Source organism: Ranitomeya imitator, chromosome 2 (assembly GCF_032444005.1).
Source record: "Ranitomeya imitator isolate aRanImi1 chromosome 2, aRanImi1.pri, whole genome shotgun sequence".
Classification (NCBI taxonomy): Eukaryota; Metazoa; Chordata; class Amphibia; order Anura; family Dendrobatidae; genus Ranitomeya; species Ranitomeya imitator.
Window position 1 is genome coordinate 200,211,057 of NC_091283.1, and position 23,040 is coordinate 200,234,096.

A 23,040-nucleotide genomic window follows, 5' to 3' on the forward strand; every position below is an offset into this window, starting at 1 on the left:
TAATGCGATCCTGCTCGTGAGAGCTTACAATGTACAATGAGGTGGGGGAAGATACAAAGTACAGGGGTGAATTTACAATGAAGGTCCCGCCATCTTGAGGGGGTGAAGGATAGATAGAGATAGTGAATGGACTACACACACACTTACACATAAAATGACTTTGATTAGGGAACGTGGTAGGCCGCTCTGAACAAATGATTTTGAGGGAGCGCCTAAAACTGTGCAAGCTGTTGCTGGTCCTAATTTCTTGGAGTAGAGCATTCCAGAGGACTGGCGCAGCACGGGAGAAGTGTTGGAGTCGGGAGTGGGAGGTATGGAAATAACATTTCCCTCATGTCTGCTTTACATCGGCACCATTTTTGAAATGTTGTTTTATTTTGCTAGCATTTAAGTAGGAATAATAATGTAGCAGTCATTTTTCATTTTTTCAAGGTAATTTGCAAAATGTATTTTTTTACCACCTAAATGTCACTAACTTCTGAACAAACCACTGTAGCCGGCAGACTCTTAGGCCGCTATTTGGTTGTGAATTGCCATGACAAACACCAGGACCACATGATCAAGATCTCAGGGTGCCGGTGGGGATAAAGAGGTATCCTCCACACTCTGTTAACCATCTAGATGCCGTAGTCACAACCGACCGCAATATCTAAGGGGTTAAACGGCCACGGTCGGTGCCAACACTGATAGTGGCTGATGCAGCAAGTTGTCAGCTGCAGGATTGTCACCTGTCGGAGAATGCTGTTGGAGCGCCCCCAGACACAGGGCCACGAGTTCTTGGTACCGGGCCTCTCTGGTTCGGTTCTGAGGCTGTCACGGTGGCTAGACCCGGTCCGCGACCCTGCTAAGGGCGTCCAATAAAGGTGGTACAGTCTGTCAAGGGTTCGTGACGCCACCTGTGGTGTTCGGTCAGGGTGACCGACGCTGCTGTGGGGTCCGCTGGGGTGATGGAATGGCAGCTGGATGGTATACCTTCCCACAGGTGAAGTATGTCCCCAGGGCTTCCCAGTAAGGTGGATGGTGATGGTGTGAGGTGCAGTCAATAATGAGGACACAGGGATGCAGTCTCTTTACCTCTTTACTGAAGACTTCAGGATCCACAATCCAGAGCACGCTTAACAGGGCTATCTGAGACCGGCTGGTCCGATGGGCACATCCAGAGTTTCCTTCGCAGATGGAAATCGTTGCCTACCACTAGCGCCTGTTTGTGTTGTAGTCCTAGCCTGCTGAGCATTCGGAATAGTCCTCACAACTGCTGTTCTCGTTCGTTCGTTCTCTACAGCTCTCTCTTTCTTTTGGCTCCAGATCTTTCTAGTTCAACGTCCCCCAGGTATGTTATGGCTAGGACGCAACCGTATGACGGGAAGGCCTGGAGTTCTTCCGGGACTCTAGAGACGCCCCTCTCCCACAGTTGCCCCCTATGTCTTCGTAGGTGTTTAGGTGAGACAGCCAACCTATAATTAACTGTCCTGCGGAGTTCGGAGTAAGGCCTAGAGTCAGTTACTCCCGCGGTGTTCCGGCCACCGGCTACACGCCTCAGTAGGATGTTGCCTCGGTCTCACGGCACGACTCCTACTGGCTCTCCTCTGTGCTTGATCTCGTTTACACTGTTCCACAATATCCTTCCCTTCGTGTCTCTCTTGGATACCGCCGCGGGGTGTGCAGGCACGGTTCCGTTACGTTCTGTTCTGTTCGCTAGGCACCTGCCAGGTTCCCACGCCTGACAGGGACCCCCCTGTGTCTTCTCCCTGCAACACCCCCTGCCACGGGATGTTGCCTGAATCCAACCCAGTCAGCTTCTGACTAACTTCCTCCCCGACCCCTAGTTTTACCAGTGTGAGGAGTGGCCCAATAAATAAAGCCTTTTGCTCCCCCTAGTGGCCGGAGTGTGAAGTGTAAAGTGTTCTGGTGATACCTGGTCAGGAGAACTCCTTTAGTGCCATCGGACGTACCATCACTCCCCTTAGTGGCAGAGCATCATACTCCAACGACCAGGTCTCTGGGGTGCTGCACTATTCTCTTATATCGCAGGTCAGTAAAAAGACATTTAGGTAGTCATTAAGGGGTTATATATATATGCCCACTGTATTTTGCGGTTTATAACAGGCACTGGTTAATAAGGCGCAGCCCAAATTTTCTTTTTAATAAAATGGTGGTGCTTCTAATCCGGGCATCTTATTGATTACCGTGAGTGGTGGCTGCGGTGAAGCGGGGCCCCAGGGTCACTGATGGCGGAGACAGGAGTGGGGCGATGCTGCAGACTGCAGGTTGGAAGGAAGGTGTGTTCAAAGGGTGGATGGATCCGTTGACATTTTGTGAAACCCTGGAGCCCCCACACTTCCATTTTCCATTGAGGTGGACTCTGGGGGAAAATGGCTGCAGGGGGCTGCGCATGCACAGATGGTGATCTTGATGCCAAGAGCGCGCCACTCTTGCCTCCACCGCAGCCAGTAAGGTATATTTGAAGTATAATACGCACCTCAATTTTCTTCCAAAATTTTGGGGAAATAAAGTGTGACTTATAATCCTAAAAAAAACGGTAAAAATTATATTATATATTTATATATATTTATATACATTAGATTTTATATACATATATTCCATGCGTTTGAGTTGGAGGTGTATATACCATACACTCAGTGAGCTCCCCAATAACCAACATAGTACTGGAAGCAGCAGCTCGTGTCCATCACTTATCAGTCAATTGAGTAACTGTTCCAACGATTGGGGGCAGAGAAGTTCTGTCCCCTTGAGAAAATGGTGACAGTGGTAGAATCAGTGTGACACCCCATGCCCGACTGGCAAACATGGCTCCAATTAGGAATTTTACATCTGAATACAATAATACCAGCAGGTTTGAACCCTGCTATTTTTTCAGAAATATATATTTTTTTCTTTTTTTTGCTAGCAAAGTTTTTTTTTGCACTTAATAGCTTATTCTATTTTTTTTTCTTATTCTCTCATGTATTTTCATTTGGGATGATCACTTTAAGGGTTAAACCTTCTGGGAGTCCACAAACCAGTTGCGTTTTTTGGATTTCAGTCACAGCTGCTGTTCCTTAAATACTGACATGGTGTCGCTCATAGGGTTAATTAGCCATCTACTGTCTCCATATTGTGGGTATTTTTTGCGCATCTATGGGTTCATGGGTTTAACCATTTATTAAGAGTACATATCAATGTTCTGTTTTCCCATGAATCTTTGTTTATATGACATTTTTCTGCCAGTAGTATATACTAATATACTGCTATTTGGATTTTTGGGAACTTCTGTGGAGGTAGGTTATTGCCATATCAAGGGCACAACCAGCTAGTGAACCTGTTTTTGTTTTTTTTAATGTTTTTATCAGTTTGTCTTGTTGCACGTGATTTGTTGTTATTTACATTAATAAAGTTCACATTTTATATATTTTCCTGGGAGTTCCCAATTTCTTAGCATGCATCTTTTTCTCTTCTATTTTCTCCATTGCTATGCAGCATGCTTTAGGAGAACACCTTCAGTTCAATTATGAATTAGTGGTGCCCTCGGTTTCTTAAGTCTTGCAAACCCCATGCCTGGCTGTCAGGGCCGCCATCAGGGCATTAGTGCCCTGACTGACATATGGGGCCCGATGAGCAGAGGGGGCCCACAGCTGGCCCCATCTCTTCTTCTCATCGAGCCCCAGTGGCAGACGCAGATGCAGGTTCAGTTAAACTCTATTGCCGTGCGGGCCCGCATGGCAATAGTTAAAAGCCACCAGCCGATAGGAGGCTGGCAGCTGATGTCAGAGTGCACCTCGTTTGGGCGGCAGGATTGGAGACACATGGACCATGACTCTCCATTGTGCCCCATCTGTCTTCTTCCTGCCTCATGATCCTGCACCATGTGACATTGTGGAGGATGGAGACACATGGTGCAGTATCATGGGGCAGGAAGGAGACAGATGGTGCAGGATCATGGGCAGGCTGGAGACACAAGGCAGGAACAGGGGGCAGGATGGAGACAGATGGTGTCGGATCATGGGGCAGGATGGAGAAAGATGTAGCAGGAACATCGGGGAGGATGGAGACAGATGGGGCAGGAACATCGGGTTGGATGGAGACAGGTGGGGCAGCATGGAGACAGATGGTGCCAGATCATGGGACAGGATAGAGACATAGGGCAGGATGGAGACAGATGGGGCAGAAACATGGGGCAAGATGGAGACAGATGGGGAGGAACATGTGGCAGGATGGGGACAGATGGAGCAGGATGGAGAAAGATGGGACAGGAACATCAAGCAGGATGGAGGCAGATTGGACAGGATGGAGAAAGATGGGGCAGGAACATGGGGCAGGATGGAAACGTGGAGCAGGAACATAGGTCAGGATAGAAATAGATGGGGCAGGATGGAGAAAGACGCGGCAATAACATGGGGCAGGATGAAGACATATGGGGCTTGTACATGGGGCAGGATGGAGGCAGATTGGACAGAATGGAGAAAGATGGGGCAGGAACATGGGCAGGATGGAGTCAGATAGGACAGGCAGGATTAGGACAGATGAGGCAGGACGGAGAGAGATGGGGGAAACAGATTTGGAAGGAACATGGGGAAGGAAGGAGACAGATGGGGCAGGAACATATGGCAGGATGGAGACAGATGGGGCAGGATGGAATCATATGGGGCAGGAACATGGGGCAATACAGAAGCAGATGGGCAGGAACATGGAGCAGGATGGAGACAGATGCGGCATGAACATGGGGCACGATGGAGACAAATGGGGCAGCAACATGGGGAAGAATAGAGACAGAGTGGGCAGGAGACATGAAGATGGGGCAGGAAAATCGAGCAAGATCAAGACAGATGGGGCAGGAACATGGGGCAGGATGGAGACAGATGTGGCAGGAACATTGGGCAGATGGATACAGATGGGGCAGAATGGAAACATAGGGCAGCATGGAGACAGATGGGGCAGGATGAAATCAGATGGGGAAGGAACATTCGGGTAGGATGGAGACAAATGGGGCAGGATGGAAACAGATGGGGCAGGAACATGGGGCAGGATGGAGACAGATGTGTCAGGAACATGGGGCAGGATGGAGACAGATGGGGCAGAATGGAAACATGGGGCAGCATGGAGACAGATGCGGCAGGAACATAGGGCAAGATAGAAGCAGATGGGGCAGGAACATATGGCAGGATGGAGACAGATGGGGCAGGATGGAATCAGATGGGGAAGGAACATTCGGGTAGGATGGAGACAAATGGGGCAGGATGGAAACAGATGGGGCAGGAACATGGGGCAGGATGGAGACAGATGTGGCAGGAACATTGGGCAGGATGGAGACAGATGGGGCAGAATGGAAACATGGGGCAGCATGGAGACAGATGGGGCAGGAACATGGGGCAAGATAGAAGCAGATGGGGCAGGAACATGGAGCAGGATGGAGACAGATGTGGCAGGAACATTGGGCAGGATGGAGACAGATGGGGTCAGGATGGAAACATGGGGCAGGATGGAGACAGATGGGGCAGGAACATGGGACAAGATGGAAATAGATGGAGCAGGAAACATGGGCCAGGATGGAGACAGATGGGGAAGGAACATGGGGCAGGATGGAAACAGATGGGGAAGGAACATGGGGCAGGATGGAAACTTGGGCAGGAACATAAGTCAGGATGGAAATAGATGGGGCAGGATGGAGAAAGATGCGGCAGGAACATGGGGCATGATAGAGACATATGGGGCATGAACATGGGGCAGGATGGAGACAGATGGGGCAGTAACGTGGGGCAGGATGGAGACAGATGGTGCCGGATCATGGGGAACGATGGAGACATGGGGAAGGAAGGAGACAGATGGGGCAGGAACATTGGGCAGATGGATACAGATGGGGCAGAATGGAAACATGGGGCAGCATGGAGACAGATGGGGCAGGAACATGGGGCAAGATAGAAGCAGATGGGGCAGGAACATGGAGCAGGATGGAGACAGATGTGGCAGGAACATTGGGCAGGATGGAGACAGATGGGGTCAGGATGGAAACATGGGGCAGGATGGAGACAGATGGGGCAGCAACATGGGGCAGGATGGAGACAGATGGTGCCGGATCATGGGGAACCATGGAGACATGGGGAAGGAAGGAGACAGATGGGGCAGGATGGAGCCATGGGGCAGGAACAATGGGCAGGATGGAGATAGATGGGGCAGGATGGAAACAGATTTGGCAGGAACATATGGCAGGATGGAGACATGGGGAAGATGGAGACAGATGAGGCAGGAACTTGGGGGAGGATGGAAACAGACGGGGCAGGAAAATGGGGCAGGATGGAGACAGATGGGGCAGGACCATGGGGCAGGATGGAGACAGATGGTGCCAGATCATGGGGAAGGATGGAGACATGGGCCAGGATGGAGACAGATGGGGCAGGAACATGAGGCAGTATGGAGACAGATTGGACAGGATGGAGTCAGATGGGGCAGGATGGAGACAAATGGGGCAGGAGGGAGCCATAGGGCAGGATGGAGACAGATGGGGTAGGAACATTGAGCAGGATAGAAACAGATTGGGCAGGAACATGGGGCAGAATGGACATATGGGGCAGGATGGAAACAGATGGGGAAGCAACATGGGGCAGGATGGAAACAGATGGGGTAGGAAAATGGGGCAGAATGGAGACAGATGGAGCAAGATGCAGACAGATGGTGCTGGATCATGGGGAAGGATTGAGACAGATTGGGCAGGATGGAGAATGATCAGGCTGGAACATTGGGCATTATGGAGAAAGATGGGGTAGGAACATTAGGCAGATTGGAGACAGATGGGTCAGAATCAGATGGCAGGATAGAGACATACGGGGCAGGAACATGGGGCAGGATGGAAACAGATGGGGAAGGAACATGGGGCAGGATGGAAACATGTGGGGCAGGAAAATGGGCCAGGATTGAGACAGATTGGGCAGGATGGAAACAGATGGGGCAGGATGGAGACAGATGGGGCAGGATGGAAACATGGGGCAGGAACATGAGGCAGGATGGAGACAGATGGGGCAGGAACATGGGGCAGGATGGAAACGTGGGGCAGGAACATGGGACAGGATGAAAATAGATTGGGGCAGGATGGAGACAGATGCGGCAGGAACATGGGGCAGGATGGAGACAGATGGTGCCGGATCATGGGGAAGGATGGAGACAGATGGGGCAGGAACATGGGGCAGGATGGAGACAGATTGGGTAGGAACATTGGGCATGGTGGAGACAGAAGGGGTAGGAACATAGGGCAGGAGGGAGACATGGTTCAGCATTATGGGGCAGAATGGAGATATAGTTCAGGATGCAGACAGGTGGTGCAGGATTCATGGGCAGGTTGGAAGCAGATGGGACAGGATTGAGTTAGATGGGGCAGGAACATGGGGAAGGATGAAGAGATTAGGCAGGAACATGGGGCAGGATGGAGACAGATGGAGCAGGATGAATATGATGGAGACAGATGGGGTAGAATGCGGAGATCATATGGGGCAGGATGGGACATCACATGGGGAGAATGGATACTCATGAGGGCAGGATGGGAGAGCATATGGATGGAGCCATGAATGAGAAACAAGGTGGCGAGGATGGGGATTTTATTACCCTAGGGTTTAATTAAGGGATATTATTACTGCAGTCATGTATTTTATTTTTTGTAGCTACTGTTTTCAATGGGGGGTCCTGATACTGTGCAGAGCAACACTTTGTCGCCTTTTTTCTTCATCTATTGTAGTGTAAAAGTTGGGAAAAGATTAAGTAATGTGTTCTGCGAGCGGTGCTCTAGATCAGGGGTCCCCAACCACTGGTCCACGGCCGGCCCTTTGGGGTTCTTTTAGCGGTCCATGGCGCTGCTGCAGACCTGCACTAAACAATGACGGAGTGCTCTGCAGCTGCTCAGAGCACACTGCAGGTGCATGCATTATCATCGGGATGGGTCGTGTATACGCACGCAGCGTTCATCACATCTGAATGCTGTGACGCACATGTGGCTGCAGGCAAGAACTGTCTGTGGGTAGGAAGCGTGCACTCTGATTTCCCACCCGTGGACATAGTAATGCTGCAGCCGCAGCCCAACTGGAGCAGCAGGGAATGAAGAGGTTTTTTTGTTGTTGTTGTTGTGTGTGTATATATATATCTCAGTACTTTGTGGGCCATCATACTATACTGTATATGGGTGATTACAGGTGTGGGGATATCATTATATATAATAATAATGTTTATTTTTATACAGCGCTAACATATTCCGCAGCGCTTTACAGTTTGCACACATTATCATCACTGTCCCCAATGGGGCTCACATTCTAGAATCCCACATGTTTTTAGAATGTGGGAGGAAACCGGAGTACCTGGAGGAAACCCACACAAAATACAAACTCCTTGCAAATGTTCTCCTTGGTGGGATTTGAACCCAGGACTCCAGCGCTGCAAAGCTACAGTGCTAACCACTGCACCACCGTGCTGCCCAATATATATGGGGGATTACAGGTGTGGGGCCATCATTATATATGGGTGATTACAGGTGTGGGGCCATCATACTATATATTGGGATTACAGGTGTGGGGCCATCATACTATATATGGGGGATCATATGCGTGGGGCAATCACTATATATGCGGGATTATATGTGTGGGGCCATCATGCTATATATGGGTGATTATATGTGTGGGACTTGGGAGTTTACAAGTGGAACTATCATACTATAGACATGTCACAACTAAATGATTATTATGCACTAAATTACAACTCCGTCCATAACACCGCCCCTAAATGACCAAAGCCCCACCCCTGCCACACCTCCACCCCGCTGGGCCATGGAAGAATGATCTTGCTTAAAGCCAGTCCCTGGTGCAAAAAAGATTGAGGACCACTGCTTTAGATAACCGTGTTATTTCCTGCAGAGACGAGCCCTGGCTGGAAGAAGTGATGGTGGACTGTGCTGGATGAAGATGAAAAGCGAAGATGAAGGACTTCACCTAGATATGTCACTGGTGAGTCAGTGTGTTGCCTGTACACTGACACTATACACTGTATACTATATAAAGATGTCCTGTGTACAATGTCACCAGTGATCACTGTATTACCTGTGCATGGACCCCATATACAGAGCTCCTGTGTATGTCACTGATGATCACTGTATTACCGGTACACTGACACTGCATACTAAGTACAGATCTCCTGTGTATAATGGCAATTATGGTAATATTAGTATTGTGTTTTTTTAATTAATGATCAGTATTGTAGTATTCTGTCACTGTGGTAATATGTGATCAGTAATGGTGGGGTTGCATTTATTCCTTGTATGTGGTATTATTCGGTCACTGTGGTGGTAATATATGGTCTGGTCATGGTGCGGTGGTATTTTTCCCATGTATGTGGTATTATTGGTCATTTTAAACATTGAAAAATAAACCTAAACTGTATTGGATATTTTAACAAACGATTAATAGGATAGAATAGAGTAGCATAAGAGTCTGCCTCGATGTGGTGGCGGATTATATAATCTTTTTGCCAAAACAAAAGCTCCTGTCTATGTATGTGATCTGGTGATGGGAACTATTAATGAGTGGTGAGGACGTGGTGCAGAAATGGCGTTTTTCCAAGAGAGGGTGGTGGGACTGTGGACAGTTCGCGGGTGGAGGCGGGGCTTGGTTGGAGCCTGGGCGGAGTCTCAAGGGGGCCCTGAAAATTTTGCCAGTTTGGGGCCCCAAAATTCCTTGTGGCAGCCCTGCTGGCTGTTATCCTTCACAGGGATTTACCAGTGTTCTGATATAACTTATGTGTATGGCCAGCTTAAGTCATCTGCTAGATAACAAAGGAAAGGGTCAGAAAGAAGTGAATTTTTGTGTGCTCTGCAAGAGTTCTTCAAGACTGCTTCAGGACACAAACAGAATATAAACCCTTATTGTTTGTTTGTTCAATGCTAGCATTAGTGCTTCTTTAGTTCAGGTGGAAGCTCCATTTATCAGACACCGGATCCCCAAACCACCATTTCCCTCCATATGGTCAAATGGTGTTGTAGGGTTTGTCTGGAATTTTAAGATGGTTTTCTAGAACAAGAAGTTGGTATAACATGAGAGCTACTCATTGCTCAGTTATTAAAATCCCCCGTGCTCTGGTGATCTCACACTTGTTGTCATGGGGTTACCGCAACAGAGAGAAGCCAGAACACAGCGTTTGATTGCACCTACACCTGTTCATTTCTTTTGTCAGAACAGTGGTTAAATCGGCCTTGTTGGGAGCTCTCAGAGGTCTGAGTTCGATTGACCACTCCCATCCCCTTTATAATCTGGGTCCTGATTCAAACCCATGTCAGAGCTAGCTTATGCTGCATGGCTTGGAGGAGGTGTTTGTATGAGGAGTTTGGAGGAAATATCTGTGACTGTTGCGTGGGTTTGTATGTGTGATAATTCCCTTCCCTCCTCTTACTTTGGTTTTTCCCCCATCATCCACTCCCCGATGCATTCCTCTGTTATATGTGAGTGAATATTTGTATGCCTCGCATTTTAAGTTACCCTTGTTCGTTGGGTTGGTGTACTGCAGTGAATGGTGGCTCCCCTCTTCCCTAGCTGGGGGAAGGGTACAGACGGAGGACAAATACAGGAGATAAGGAAAGGGTGGTGGTCCTGGCATCTTCACCTTCAGAACTATCCCGGGAATATGGTGAGCCAAGATGCCCCTTTGTGTTAGGGACAGGGAAGAAGCTCCTGGTCCCGGGTCACCTGACAGCTGAGTCGTACCACTTTTTGATCAATCACTAACGTCAGTGATGACGCATGCATGGTACCTAAACTGTAGAGTACCTTGGAAATGTGCATTTGGGGATGTGATTACAATAATTAACGTCTTTGATGATTTAAATGAATATTGCATTCTTGTAGTGCATTGAAGTAAAATTAGCCCAATTTATTAAAATGTGCATGCTTAGTACTCTGTAGTAGAGAGTCAAATCTATGAAATCTATGCTAGGGAATAGATTTATAATGCATTTTACACTAATTTCTGGTGTAAATTTGTTGAAGCGCAGGAACTTTTTTCTGATTTTAAAAAAAGTTGCAAACTGTCTCTTCAGAGAGGCAGAGGACTAGAACTCTAGTGCCACCTATTGGAAGCAGCAATCCTAACAGTCAATGTCGACCCTTTAATGAGCCCAAGTCATGTGACAAGGCTCGTTAAAGGGTCGACATTGACTGTTACGATTGCTACTTGCAATAGGTGGCACTAGAGTTCTAGTCCTCTTCCTCTGGAGACAATTTACATATTTCCCAGAGGAGCATTGCAGCTTTAAGTCTCCTCACCTCGACATGCTTAACATGTCACTCTCCGCAAGGAGAAATGATACTTCTTGGATCCCCCCCAAAAAGTAGAAAATTTTTGTCCAAAAGAAGCACGTGTTTGTAGTTGTTACTTTTTCCGCTGGTAATAAGGGTTCTCCCTATATTTCCCCCACGTACTGATAATCTTAAACAGTCAAACAGTGAGAAATGTGGTAAAACATTGATGTTGAAGAGGCTATTCGGGACTTTGGCTTTTTTTTGGCTAAGGGGCTAAGAAATTAATGGGGTATTCCCATCTCCAAGATCCTATCTCTCTGTAGAAGGTGTAACAATAGTAATATCAAATACCTCCAATTAGAAATGTAGTATATATATTTTTTGCAGAACATTGCAGGACCTTAGGTATCCATGGTTACGTCCACTAGCAACTAGCTGATTGTCCCTACCAGTGGGCGTAACAATGGATACCTAAGGTCCTACAATGCTCTGCACATGAGGAAAAAGACATAGTGAATAAAAAAAAACTATACTATATTTCTAATTGAAGGTATTTGCTAATATTATTAATACACCAACTACATATTGGGATAGGATCTTGGAGATGAATATATCCCATTAATGGCAGGTAGTTGCTAACCACCTGCCTGTTCTGCCCTGAAACAATGATGTAATCCGGCTCAGGTTGTGATTCTCCAGCCTGCTCTGTCCACAGGGAGTCATTGCCAATGTCATGATGATTGATGCATGGAGCTGACTGTCAATCAGCGATGACATCCTGTCAACAAAGCATTGTGGAAGAGAAGAAGCTGCTCTGTTAGGGTGGAGCTACCAAAAGAGCCACTGGGAAGAGCGGTCTTTGACCGCTCTGAGCTGGAAGAGATCAGTGCAGGCAGGCTCGGACTGGCCAACAGTGGAACCGGTGACTCCTCGCCTCCGGTCGGCCCTAGGCCCCTGTGAAGCAGTGCTGATGAGCAGTATTATTACACTTGATTCACAATTTGCAGAAGGTATAATTTTAATCATTAATTAAACAAGCTAACAGAATTAATATTACATATAAGCAAATGTTAATTTGTGTACTAGGATTAGGTTATTTTTGCATGTAGGCGAATGGGTGGGCACCAAGAATCAATGCTACTGGTGGGCCCTTTGCCATCTCCGTCAGACATTGGGTGCAGGGCAGAACAGGTAGGTAGGTAGCTACGACCTACCGGTAAGTTCTTAGCCCCGAAGTCTTTACACAATGTCGCATTGACATCACAATCCTTATAGTAATGATACAAAGAACCACAAACGAGAACGTTATATGAATTCACATTTATTGATTTAAAAATCTCTAACAATTGCTAGACATGCTCTTTAAAATACATTGGTCACATTTCCAAAAAAGGTAGTGGAGTTACAGATACATAAAGCTACAGCAGGAATTATGCTGTACTACAATAAAAAAAAAAATAATAAAAAAAAATTGCAGGATACGGGGGTAGTTTTGCAATAGTGTCTTTCTTCAATAGGTACAATCCAAAGATGATGCATTCTTGCTTTTTTATATTAATTATACAAATACATAGAAATATCACAAATATATCCTATGGAAAAGGCAGTTGCCAAAAACACAGGAAAACTATACTTTATGGGAAATGTCCTGCCTTCCTGTTATTTGAAGAAAAAAAACAAATTGCTTCTCACAGTGAATCCATGCCATTGTGACTTAAGTACTATATGAACAGAGTTAAGAAGACACTACGGGTCGGTCGTAGTGAGATCACTCGTGTGAAGATTTAGGGGAATTCCTTTAATAAATCCCCTGCAGCTTCATAAGCGCTGAAACTCCTATAGCAGTTCAAAAAGGAGGTAGTTTACCGAGTTAGTGGGGTCCGCTCCCACAGCATCTCTACATGAGGTAGTCAGAGAAATGTTGAACTTTGGCTTCACTTTGAAAAAAAAAAACCCAACTTTGCGAACATTTGATATTCTGCATTAATTCCAAAAATACCATGGTTTTCTGAATGCACCATGACCAAGCATTCAGACGTATTTGGTAAAAAGGTCAAAATTAGCTGAAACTACACAGTCAAGAACTTAGCTAGATTTTGCTTTCAACGGTAAAATTGACAACATCCGCTAACTTAACACAATAAAATAAAATGAAAGCGTAAAATCATTAAAACATTTGGATGAGGCAATTATTTTAAAGAAATCCCTCCCCCGAGGAGTCAATTAAGGGATTTAAAAGTCCCCTTTAACTTGACCATGCACAAAGATATGGCTCCTTGGTTGGGCATCTGCAGTTTGTGTGATGCGTCTTTTCTCATTCTGAAACCCCTTGATCTTAAATTATATGCTAATTTACGGAATTTTTTTTTTTTTAACTTTTACTATATGCTGGTGAATTTCTGTGATCGCAAGAAAACATTAATAAAAGAAAATGGTGGACCATCTCATCCAGAAGACGTTCATCATTCGTATTTTTCTGTAAGTTTGATCATAATATACTAAACACTATAAGTGCACGTAATGATTTTAGTAAAGATCATCCATGGCATGGTGAATAGTATTTCAATCTACTCCTCCATTTAGAACTTTTAGGAAGATGTTCTCAGGCGTTTAAAATGGCTCAAAATTAGTCAATAAATCTATTTGTTCCTATCACAAACCCAATGGAAAAGAAATTCTTCTCCACTTTTGGAAACTACAAGATGAAAACCTGTTGAATTCGGAATGCCAAGAACCATTAAAACACGTGACTCTTGGCCAGTTTTCTCTAAAATCTGTAGAACAAGCACATTTTTAGGCACAACTGCTGTATCACATGCATCTTGGGCATCATGGCGTTTGAGAATGTAAGTGACCGACTCAGCCGTTAAGCAATACCCGTATTACCAGTGAAAAAAATAAAAAAAAATAAGGCTTTTCGGCAAGTACAGTCACTAATGGAGGGGAAGTATGCTTGTAGTAATGTGCATTATGGGTGCTCTGGGGACACATTTGTGCAACAGCTGCAAACCAGCTAGGAAGTCCCCAAAGCTAAACACTGAATGGGTCTACGACTTATACTATTGGCTTGAAGCAACAGGTTTTATCGGCCAAAATTGGGCTGCTCCATTTATTATCATACAGGTGGTTATCATGAAAAAAGAGATTTCTGGTCCCCTGTTATTTTTAAAAACAGCCAACAAATGGTATAAATAAATAAATCTCCGATCTCCCATCGCTCTTGTGCCGACCCTTCCTTGAGGGTGTCTGTTCATTACATTTCAGTTGTCTTGACATATTGAGGCTGAAGTCAACTAGTGGTGGCGTCAGTGACCTCAGTTGTGACAACTTATTATCATTATCAGTGCTTCTTTACCTGGCTCCAAAAATGTGGTGTGCCAACATGTAATTATTGCAGCCACAGGCCAGTGGAGTACTAGGGAATGGTTAACGCTGTAGCGGCAGGATATTGGTAAGGTTAGGACTATTTTGTACCCTTGTCAGCTGTTTGTAAAAATTCCCTGTGGTTGAAAAAAAACTAGTATCTCCTCCTGACTTTGTGAAGGAAAAAAGATGTTGACCATTGGCTTAGTACGAGCCATCTCCAAGACTAATCCCCAGGTTCTTGCATTCATCCAGTGGTGAATGACTGGTTATTTTTGCTTTGATAAGGAGAGAGGATTATGCAAAGTTAAAATGATAAAAATGACTAGAGCATTGTTGAACAGTGGGATGGTGGAGACTATATTAAAAATGAGACTGTTACCAAAAACTGATATTCTGAGGGGTCTAAGAACCTTCACTAGTGATGAGTGAACATGGTGGCAAACCCTGCTTGTGTTGTGGCTGTCGAACAGCTGTGAGACATACAGCCTCAGGGACTCAAACATATTTTTCGAGCACACCAAAGTCTATTGGCTAGCACATGTGCGTGCTCGAATAACACCTTATCCAAGCACAATGGCTCATCACTAACGACTACTGTAGCCTTTCTCGGATTTCCACTCCTGGTTTTGGCGAAAAGGACTTAATTTAACATTAGTTAAAAGCTGGCCAACCATCTAATATATAGGGTCCTTTCTTCTCTCTCCGACAGATGATGTCACAGAGAGAAGGATTGGGCAGTATGAATATAAATGCCCAATCCTTTTGCTTGGGGGCAGCACCGGCGCAGGTTTGGTCACCGCTCTGTGTATAGTGAGCGGTGGCCGTAACTGTGTCCCCAACACCGACTGACCGCAGGATCAGTGTTAGGGATGGCTGTCAGTGCTGGGGTGCGATTACAGTCTCCGTTCTGTATACACTGAGCAGTGACTGAACCCACTCCAGTGCCACCACGGTGACTGATACCTGAATGCTACTGGGAGGAATTAAGTTCCTTCTGGCAGCAGGGGTCTAAAGGTACTGTCACACTAGACGATATCGCTAGCGATCCGTGACGTTGCAGCGTCCTCGCTAGCGATATCGTCCAGTGTGACAGGCAGCAGCGATCAGGCCCCTGCTGGGAGATCGCTGGTCGGGGAAGAAAGTCCAGAACTTTATTTCGTCGCTGGAGTCCCCGTAGACATCGCTGAATCGGCGTGTGTGACACCGATTCAGCGATGTCTTTGCTGGTAACCAGGGTAAACATCGGGTAACTAAGCGCAGGGCCGCGCTTAGTAACCCGATGTTTACCCTGGTTACCATCCTAAAAGTAAAAACACAAACACTACATACTTACCTACCGCTCTCTGTCCTCCAGCGCTGTGCTCTGCACTCCTCCTGCTCTGGCTGTGAGCGTCGGTCAGCCGGAAAGCAGAGCGGTGACGTCACCGCTCTGCTTTCTGGCTGCCCGGTGCTCACAGCCAGACCAGAGAAGCAGAGCGCCGAGGACAGACAGCGGAAGGTAAGTATGTAGCATTTGTTTTTTTACTTTTTAGGATGGTAACCAGGGTAAACATCGGGTTACTAAGCGCGGCCCTGCGCTTAGTTACCCGATGTTTACCCTGGTTACCGGGGACCTCGGGATCGTTGGTCGCTGGAGAGCTGTCTGTGTGACAGCTCTCCAGCGACCAAACAGCGACGCTGCAGCGATCCGGATCGTTGTCGGTATCGCTGCAGCGTCGCTATGTGTGACGGTACCTTAAGTGATGATACCTGGCAGGTTCAGAACACTATTAACCTGCAGATTAACCCCATATCTGCAGGTTAATAGTTTTTCACATGACAGGTTCCCTTTAAGTACTTTTAAAATCAAATTTGTCCAAGTGGGGAAAAAAAAAAATTATGTGCAACTTAAAAAGCCAAAATGATGGACCGGGATTTTTTTCTTTTTTCTTATTTTATATTTCACTGTCTTCAGAATAACTCGTGGTCAATATATCCTTAAGCCAATGGGATGTATGAATTTTCTATCTTAGCCCTTCGTGCATTCCAGCTCTTTGACCATGACATATGCATAAACTAATAATTACTTATCAAAAGGGGCAACTTTAAAAGCAAGTAACATTGTATAAAAAAATGAACTCTTAAATCATGAAACAAAACTCCTTCCCCCAGTTTCCCCCCCAAAAAAAAATCACATAAGATAAAAGCACAAAAGGCAAAATAACAAAAAATATCATGAAATCAAACAATAAGACCGTTCTACATGTTAGAAAAGCTATGGAACATACAGATTCAGTCTACACAAGGAACGGGGTTGCTTTGAGTATTTCCTCCAATTGTACATTGTTCCATGGGCTGCGGAATACAACTTTAACTCCATGCCACTTGTAACAATTTAAGACCTCACTAAGGGAACCAAACTGATGCCCAAAATACGACTTGACCTCTCCAATGGAATTTCAGAAGTCTATTCGTGCTATTGTCAGGACCACTCGTGGGGTGGACTCATCATTGTGATCTTCTTACCAAACTATTTAAAAAATCACAATAAAATGTATGACTTCATACGATCACTGGCATGAACGTGACTAAATCATGACCTTCACAATCGAAGAAAGGAAAGAGAAATTGACCTAATGAAGTTACTCTCGTAGAACTAACCGTAATGCCTGAGCTTGGCATCAGAAAAGCTGTATTGTTACCCTGTTTAAAGCCACAAGTCATTGATACTTGTGATAATACGTTTTAAAAGGCATAAGACACTGACTTTGTGACCGATCCCCAATGACTACAGAGAAGACCTTTTTACTAACAAGAAGGTCTCCAAAGACTAAAACAGCAATGGCATAAAAGGTGCTATATAAAATACTAAATCTAAAGGATTTGGAAACTGTAAAATACTTAAATGTTGTGTTGTGTTCAGCAGCATGGACGAATATCCATTTATCGTTCTACATGTAGAATTGGAGGATAAGAAAAATGCTGAGAAAAACAAAACAAAGCTTTGACAAAGATCACTGTGTTGATCGAAACGCGTCGTTCTATCACCTGTCTGATGTTTTTTTGTCCCGGAATCCTTAATGGAATTTTAATATTTTTTTCGATTAAAGAAATTTGGAAATTTTATCCCAGGAGCTGGAGGTAAATTTTTTCAGTCTTTACCATAAAACAAAACAAACCCAAAACAAAAAAAAAAAAAAATCACATTTTATGTTATCAACTACTAAATCTTTGTGAAAAAGTTGCGTATAAAGTTAATATGAAAAACAGCATCTGTCTTCTGCAATCTATTGTGTAATTTATATTTCAAAGTATTACTGGTCATTATAATTTAGAAAATCAGGGCCCGATTACGGTAACCAAGACTGGTATTTTTCCCACCGGTCTCGATGACTGGGTGAGATGGAGTTTAGATGCTCCTGATTCATGAAAGCGTGTGCGCTGGAGTGAGATTTTATTTTCGACACGAATTCGAAGGGCTGTGGCGTCCCAGCTCTGCCCATTCCCGCGTAGCTGGGAGAAACTGGAGTGAACGCGCCAAAAGTGGCAAAATTTAGTTGAAACTCTTTGAGTTGCGCCTCATTTTTGCAACTTTTCCAAACTTTTATGGTAAAGTTATGATGTGAAATCTTTAACGAATCGGGCCCAGAGTGAACTAATTGAAACTTTAGGTGCCTCAGTGAAAGAAAGTGATGAAACTAGAAGACATTTATGGACCTTAATATGTGTTGGCCTCAGTCAGACATCGTTTTTTTTTTGACGTGTGAGAAAATCAAACCGTTTCAGCGTGACAACAGTTTTTGTACACTGATGAGAAAAAAAATAAATAAAAGGTCTTTCCAAAGAAAAAAAAGGACATAGACTTGCATTGGTAATTTTGATCCGGCACTCGGATCAATATCAGAAAAGCCTCCATGATTTTGCATGGACCTGTTTGTCCGAAAAAAAAAATCTGACATGTGAACAGCCCTATAAACCATCGGTGAAAAAGAGACAAAAAAACAACGGATAGAGCGCGTACGTGAAAAACGGGCATCTGAATGTGATCTTATTAAAACCATTATGTGAATTACTTTTAGTCTGAGCAAGGGAGGGGGGGGGCTCTTTTTTTTTTTTTTTTTAACGTATATATTTGTATGATCAAATTTCGTAGATTTAAAATCAACCCGATTGACTTATTGCTCGCTTGTGTATTTATAAAAAAAAACTCAGGGTAAAGTCCTAGACAGATAAAGATCACATACCAAGTATGACCTACACATTTTTTTTGCACAAAGCCAATATAATATTCCCCGTTCATTAATATCAGGTATAAACCAAAATTGCACAAGTTAATCTCAGCATTTTTTTTTTTTGCAACTAAATGTCTTATTTTCTTAAACTCAAACAAAATCTATCAATAATTAAAAAAAAAAAAAAAAACACAAACATTTAAAATCGAGGTAGTTTTCTTCGCTCCAGCTATTGAAATAATTTCTCACCCACTCCCAAGAAGAAAAAAAAAGTAAAAACAAAAAACCAGACACATTAAATGGCAACACTGTAACATTTGTATCCCCTCCCCGTAACAGGAGGAGAATCCCTCCCCTTAAAAGGCTTCAAAATTTTTCTTTTTTTAGGTCTGTAAACAACAGCAAAGCTGCATTTATGTTTGTGCACCCGTGTTGAAGATAATACATTCAACTCTGTCAAGAAATAAATAGATAAGAAAGAGTAAAAAAAAAAAAAAAAAATAATAAAAAAACTTTTTTTTTTTTCCTCCCATATAGGGATATGCAATAGTCTTTCTTTTCTTATTCAACTGATGCAGGGCAGCCCTGGTATCCAACTGTCTGCAAATCAGTTCTTTAGTTAATCCTTCCTGAATCTCTGCACACCTGTCTTGCATGAGTCGAGAACCGCTTTGAAAAGTATTGGTAATTGCTCCAGAGGTACATTCAGCAATTTTCCTGGTTAAAAGAAAAAAAAAAAAAAAAAAAAGTAAAATTACCACATCATGTAGCCACGGAAATTTCAAGTGTATCAGCACAAAAACCGTGGCAAAGAAAAAAAAACAAAACTTCTATGAAGGTTCAAATAAATCTATGAACGTAAAAAACAAATGCAATGCAAAGAAAAAGTCAACAAAAAGTTATAGTTTAACTCCTTAAAAGGATTATCTGGGACTTTTTTGGCTATTGGACCAAGAACGTAACGGTAGATAGTTGCTAGCCACCCGCCTGTGTTGAACTGCGACGATCAGTCTGGTTTAAGCGGTCCAGATTCATTTGATGTTACGTCAACAGACCAGCTACTTCTCTTCCAATCTGCTCTTGTGGCCTTACTGCACAAGTCATGCCACTTTAAAGCAGTCTTCCTGCAGTTTGGTGGCAGGGAGCAGGCTGTCGATCAGCATGACAGCCCCGGCAAAAACAGGGAAGACAAGAGGTATGTAGCTGCCACCTACCTGCCTGTTCTGCTGGGTGACAATTTCTCCCGACTGCTCTTCCGCCTCCGGTGACATTGCGTCAACAGAGGAGCTTTTTAAAACTCTTCCACTCTGTCGACCTCATGCTGATTGACAGCAGGCTCTCCGCAGCCAAACTGCGGGGAGTCTGCTTTAAGACTGCATGATGTTGATCGTGGTGCCCCCAAGAGCAGATCGGAAGAGAAAGAGCTACTCTGTTGATGTGAGATCAAATGATGCTGGAGAATGATCTTCGTAGTGCAGAACATGCAGATGGGTAGCAACTACCTACTGGTATATTCTTAGCCCAAAGTTCCGGATAACCCCTTTAATGACTTTCCCATTTTGGGGCTTTAGGATAAAGCAATTCTTCTTTATCACTTTTTTCATCGTCACCTTGAAGGAGTCGCGGTATTTTTATTTATTCGTCGACGTAGCTGTAGGAGGGCTTGGGTTTTGCAGGATGAGTTGTGTTTGGCAGTGGCAGGATTCTCGGGAGCATATAAGTTATTACCAAACTTTTATTAACTCTTCATAGGGAGAAATAGAAAAAAACAACAAACAGTAATTCTGCTGATTTGTGTTTTTACTTTTAACATTTCCCACTATTTACTGCACAAATTAAGAGGTTACCTTTATCCTGCGGGTCAGCACAATTATGGCGATACAAAATTCTGAGAGCAATAGGTTTTACAACTCTCCCTCAACGCAGCTACATGAGCTTAGATGGAGATTTCAGTGGTATTATTTTCTGACATACACTACTTTTTGGTCACTTTTTTTTGGAGATGGAAAATTCTGGATTTTTTTTGTGTTATTTTTAACATTGCTCATTATTTAGTTTAATTGACATCCGCTTTATTCTGTAGGTTGACCAATTTACATAGTGTATATTTTACTAGTGTCACCCAAAATATTTTTTTTTCTCATTCTTTTTTTGGCATGGATTTGCTATATTCCAAGACGATTCACTTTTATTTTTTTCCATAGACAGTTGTGTGAAAGCTTATTTTTTTTACGGAGAGGCTGTCATTTTTACAACTTTTTAATCACTCTTTGTTTCATTTTTTTTAGGCGTCAATATGAGCAAAATCCGGCAATCGTTTTTGTATTTTTTTTTGTCTTACAATGTGCACCACACAGGATGGGAAATGACATCATTTTACAATATGGGTCAATACACTTACAGTGATGACCAATTTGTAGATTTTCTTTTTTTTCAGATTTTTTTCCACCATTCACGATAAATAATAACAAATGGTTTAACATATGTTTAAAATGCGGTGATACCAAATGTGTGAATTTTTCCCCACCAGATAAACCATCTTTTTATTAGGTAAACTATTAGTCCGTCAAGGGGTCTTTAACATGCTTTCTTGTGTTTGCATTACTAATACACAGCAATTGCTTAGCAGTATTGAATTATTGACTGACAGCCCATTAGGCCCCATCTCCAACGGAATCTGATTGGCTGTAGTGTATTTAATGCATTCTATTGCCATAGCAACTCATCGGCATTCCGCTATCACACTACCAAGGTGCTGACGGTTTGACAAAATCATATATGTAGTTGGCATAAAAAAAAAGATTTTGTGTACAAATGAGGAGCTCTTTGGTGCAACATTGACATGACCAAACGTTCAGCGCACCGATACGCCCCCTATAGCGACTCGCGCCTTCTCCAGTGTTGTGCCTGCTATGTACAACCTCCTCAGGGGAGCAGCGCACAGCCTGGTATCGAAACAAGGTGCAGATTTACACAAGAAGCGCTTTCCCTATTTTTGTATTACAAATTTCTTAACAGCGACATTTAAGTGGCGTGATCTCAGTGGAGCGTTTGTTCCAGCGACCATCAATGGCCCCCTTGTAAAAGCTGTAAAAAGAAAAAAATTGAAACACCAGAATTGCTGTTTGTTGTTTACTGTATCTCACCCCAACAGATTAAACCAAAATTTGTTATGTACCACAAAATCGTTGCAATAAAAAAAAATACAGCTTCACGCACACCAAAAAAAACAGGTCCAGCAACAGACAAAGGTTTCAGAATATATCTATAATTGTACTGACTTAGAAATTGTATTGTTAGGCAGAGGCATATCTGGGGGGGGGGGGGGGGGTTGCAGGCAGGGAATTTTGCCCATGGCACAAACGGCTGCCTCATGTGGCTGTCCAAGGTATTTCCCCGGAGGCGGAATTTTGCCGCCACCCCGGACTGGGAGTCAACAGTCCTCTGAACAAGGTCAGAGGAGGTGCAGCGCACTGGCTCCCAGTGAACAATTGTACTCACAATTTTCAGAAGCGAGAACAATTGAAGCCATGACAGCCGGTCAGGGCGACGCCAGTATCATGATCAAGTCATGTGATGACACTGATGATGTAACTTCTGGCGCTGCAGAGGCTCAAACGGCATTGGTTGGAAGTGCTCCAGTGGAGACGAAAACACTCAAGAATTATTGTAACAGGTGGAGCAGGGAGACAGTAAGACGTGGAGGACACAGTTTGATGGTGGTTCTTGTGATGTATTCCTGTACTGATGAGGGTTTTGATGCTATGTTTCTGTACTGATGGGTGTTATACGGATGTATTTCTGTACTGCTGGTGATTCTGACAATTCATTTCTGTACTGCTGGAGGTTTTGGGGATGTATTTCTGTACTGATGGGTGTTATACGGATGTATTTCTGTACTGATGGGGGATCTAGTGATTTATTTCTGTACTGCTGGTGGTTCAAATTATGAATTTTTATACTGCTGGTGGTTCTGATGATGAATTTCTGAACTGCTGGTGGTTCTGGTGATTCTGGCTCCTGGATTTCTGTACTGATGGGTGTTATACGGATGTATTTCTGTACTGCTGGTGATTCTATTAATTTCTGTACTGATGGGGATCATCATCTAATGACTTATTTCTGTACTGCTGGTGGTTCAAATTATGAATTTTTATACTGCTGGTGGTTCTGATTATGAATTTCTGAACTGCTGGTGGTTCTGG

General features: G+C 44.1%; 1 protein-coding gene across 1 annotated transcript in view; it reads right to left on the reverse strand.

Annotated features, from left to right (window-relative positions):
• Positions 1-19,179: 19,179 nt before the first annotated feature.
• NR6A1 (nuclear receptor subfamily 6 group A member 1) overlaps positions 19,180-23,040 on the reverse strand; it is a 93,292-nt gene continuing 89,431 nt past the window's right edge. Inside the window, exon 9 of the mRNA XM_069748471.1 lies at positions 19,180-19,552. Within this exon, the coding sequence (XP_069604572.1) occupies positions 19,455-19,552 (98 nt within the window). The 3' untranslated portion in view covers positions 19,180-19,454. The remainder of the gene's footprint in view (positions 19,553-23,040) is intronic.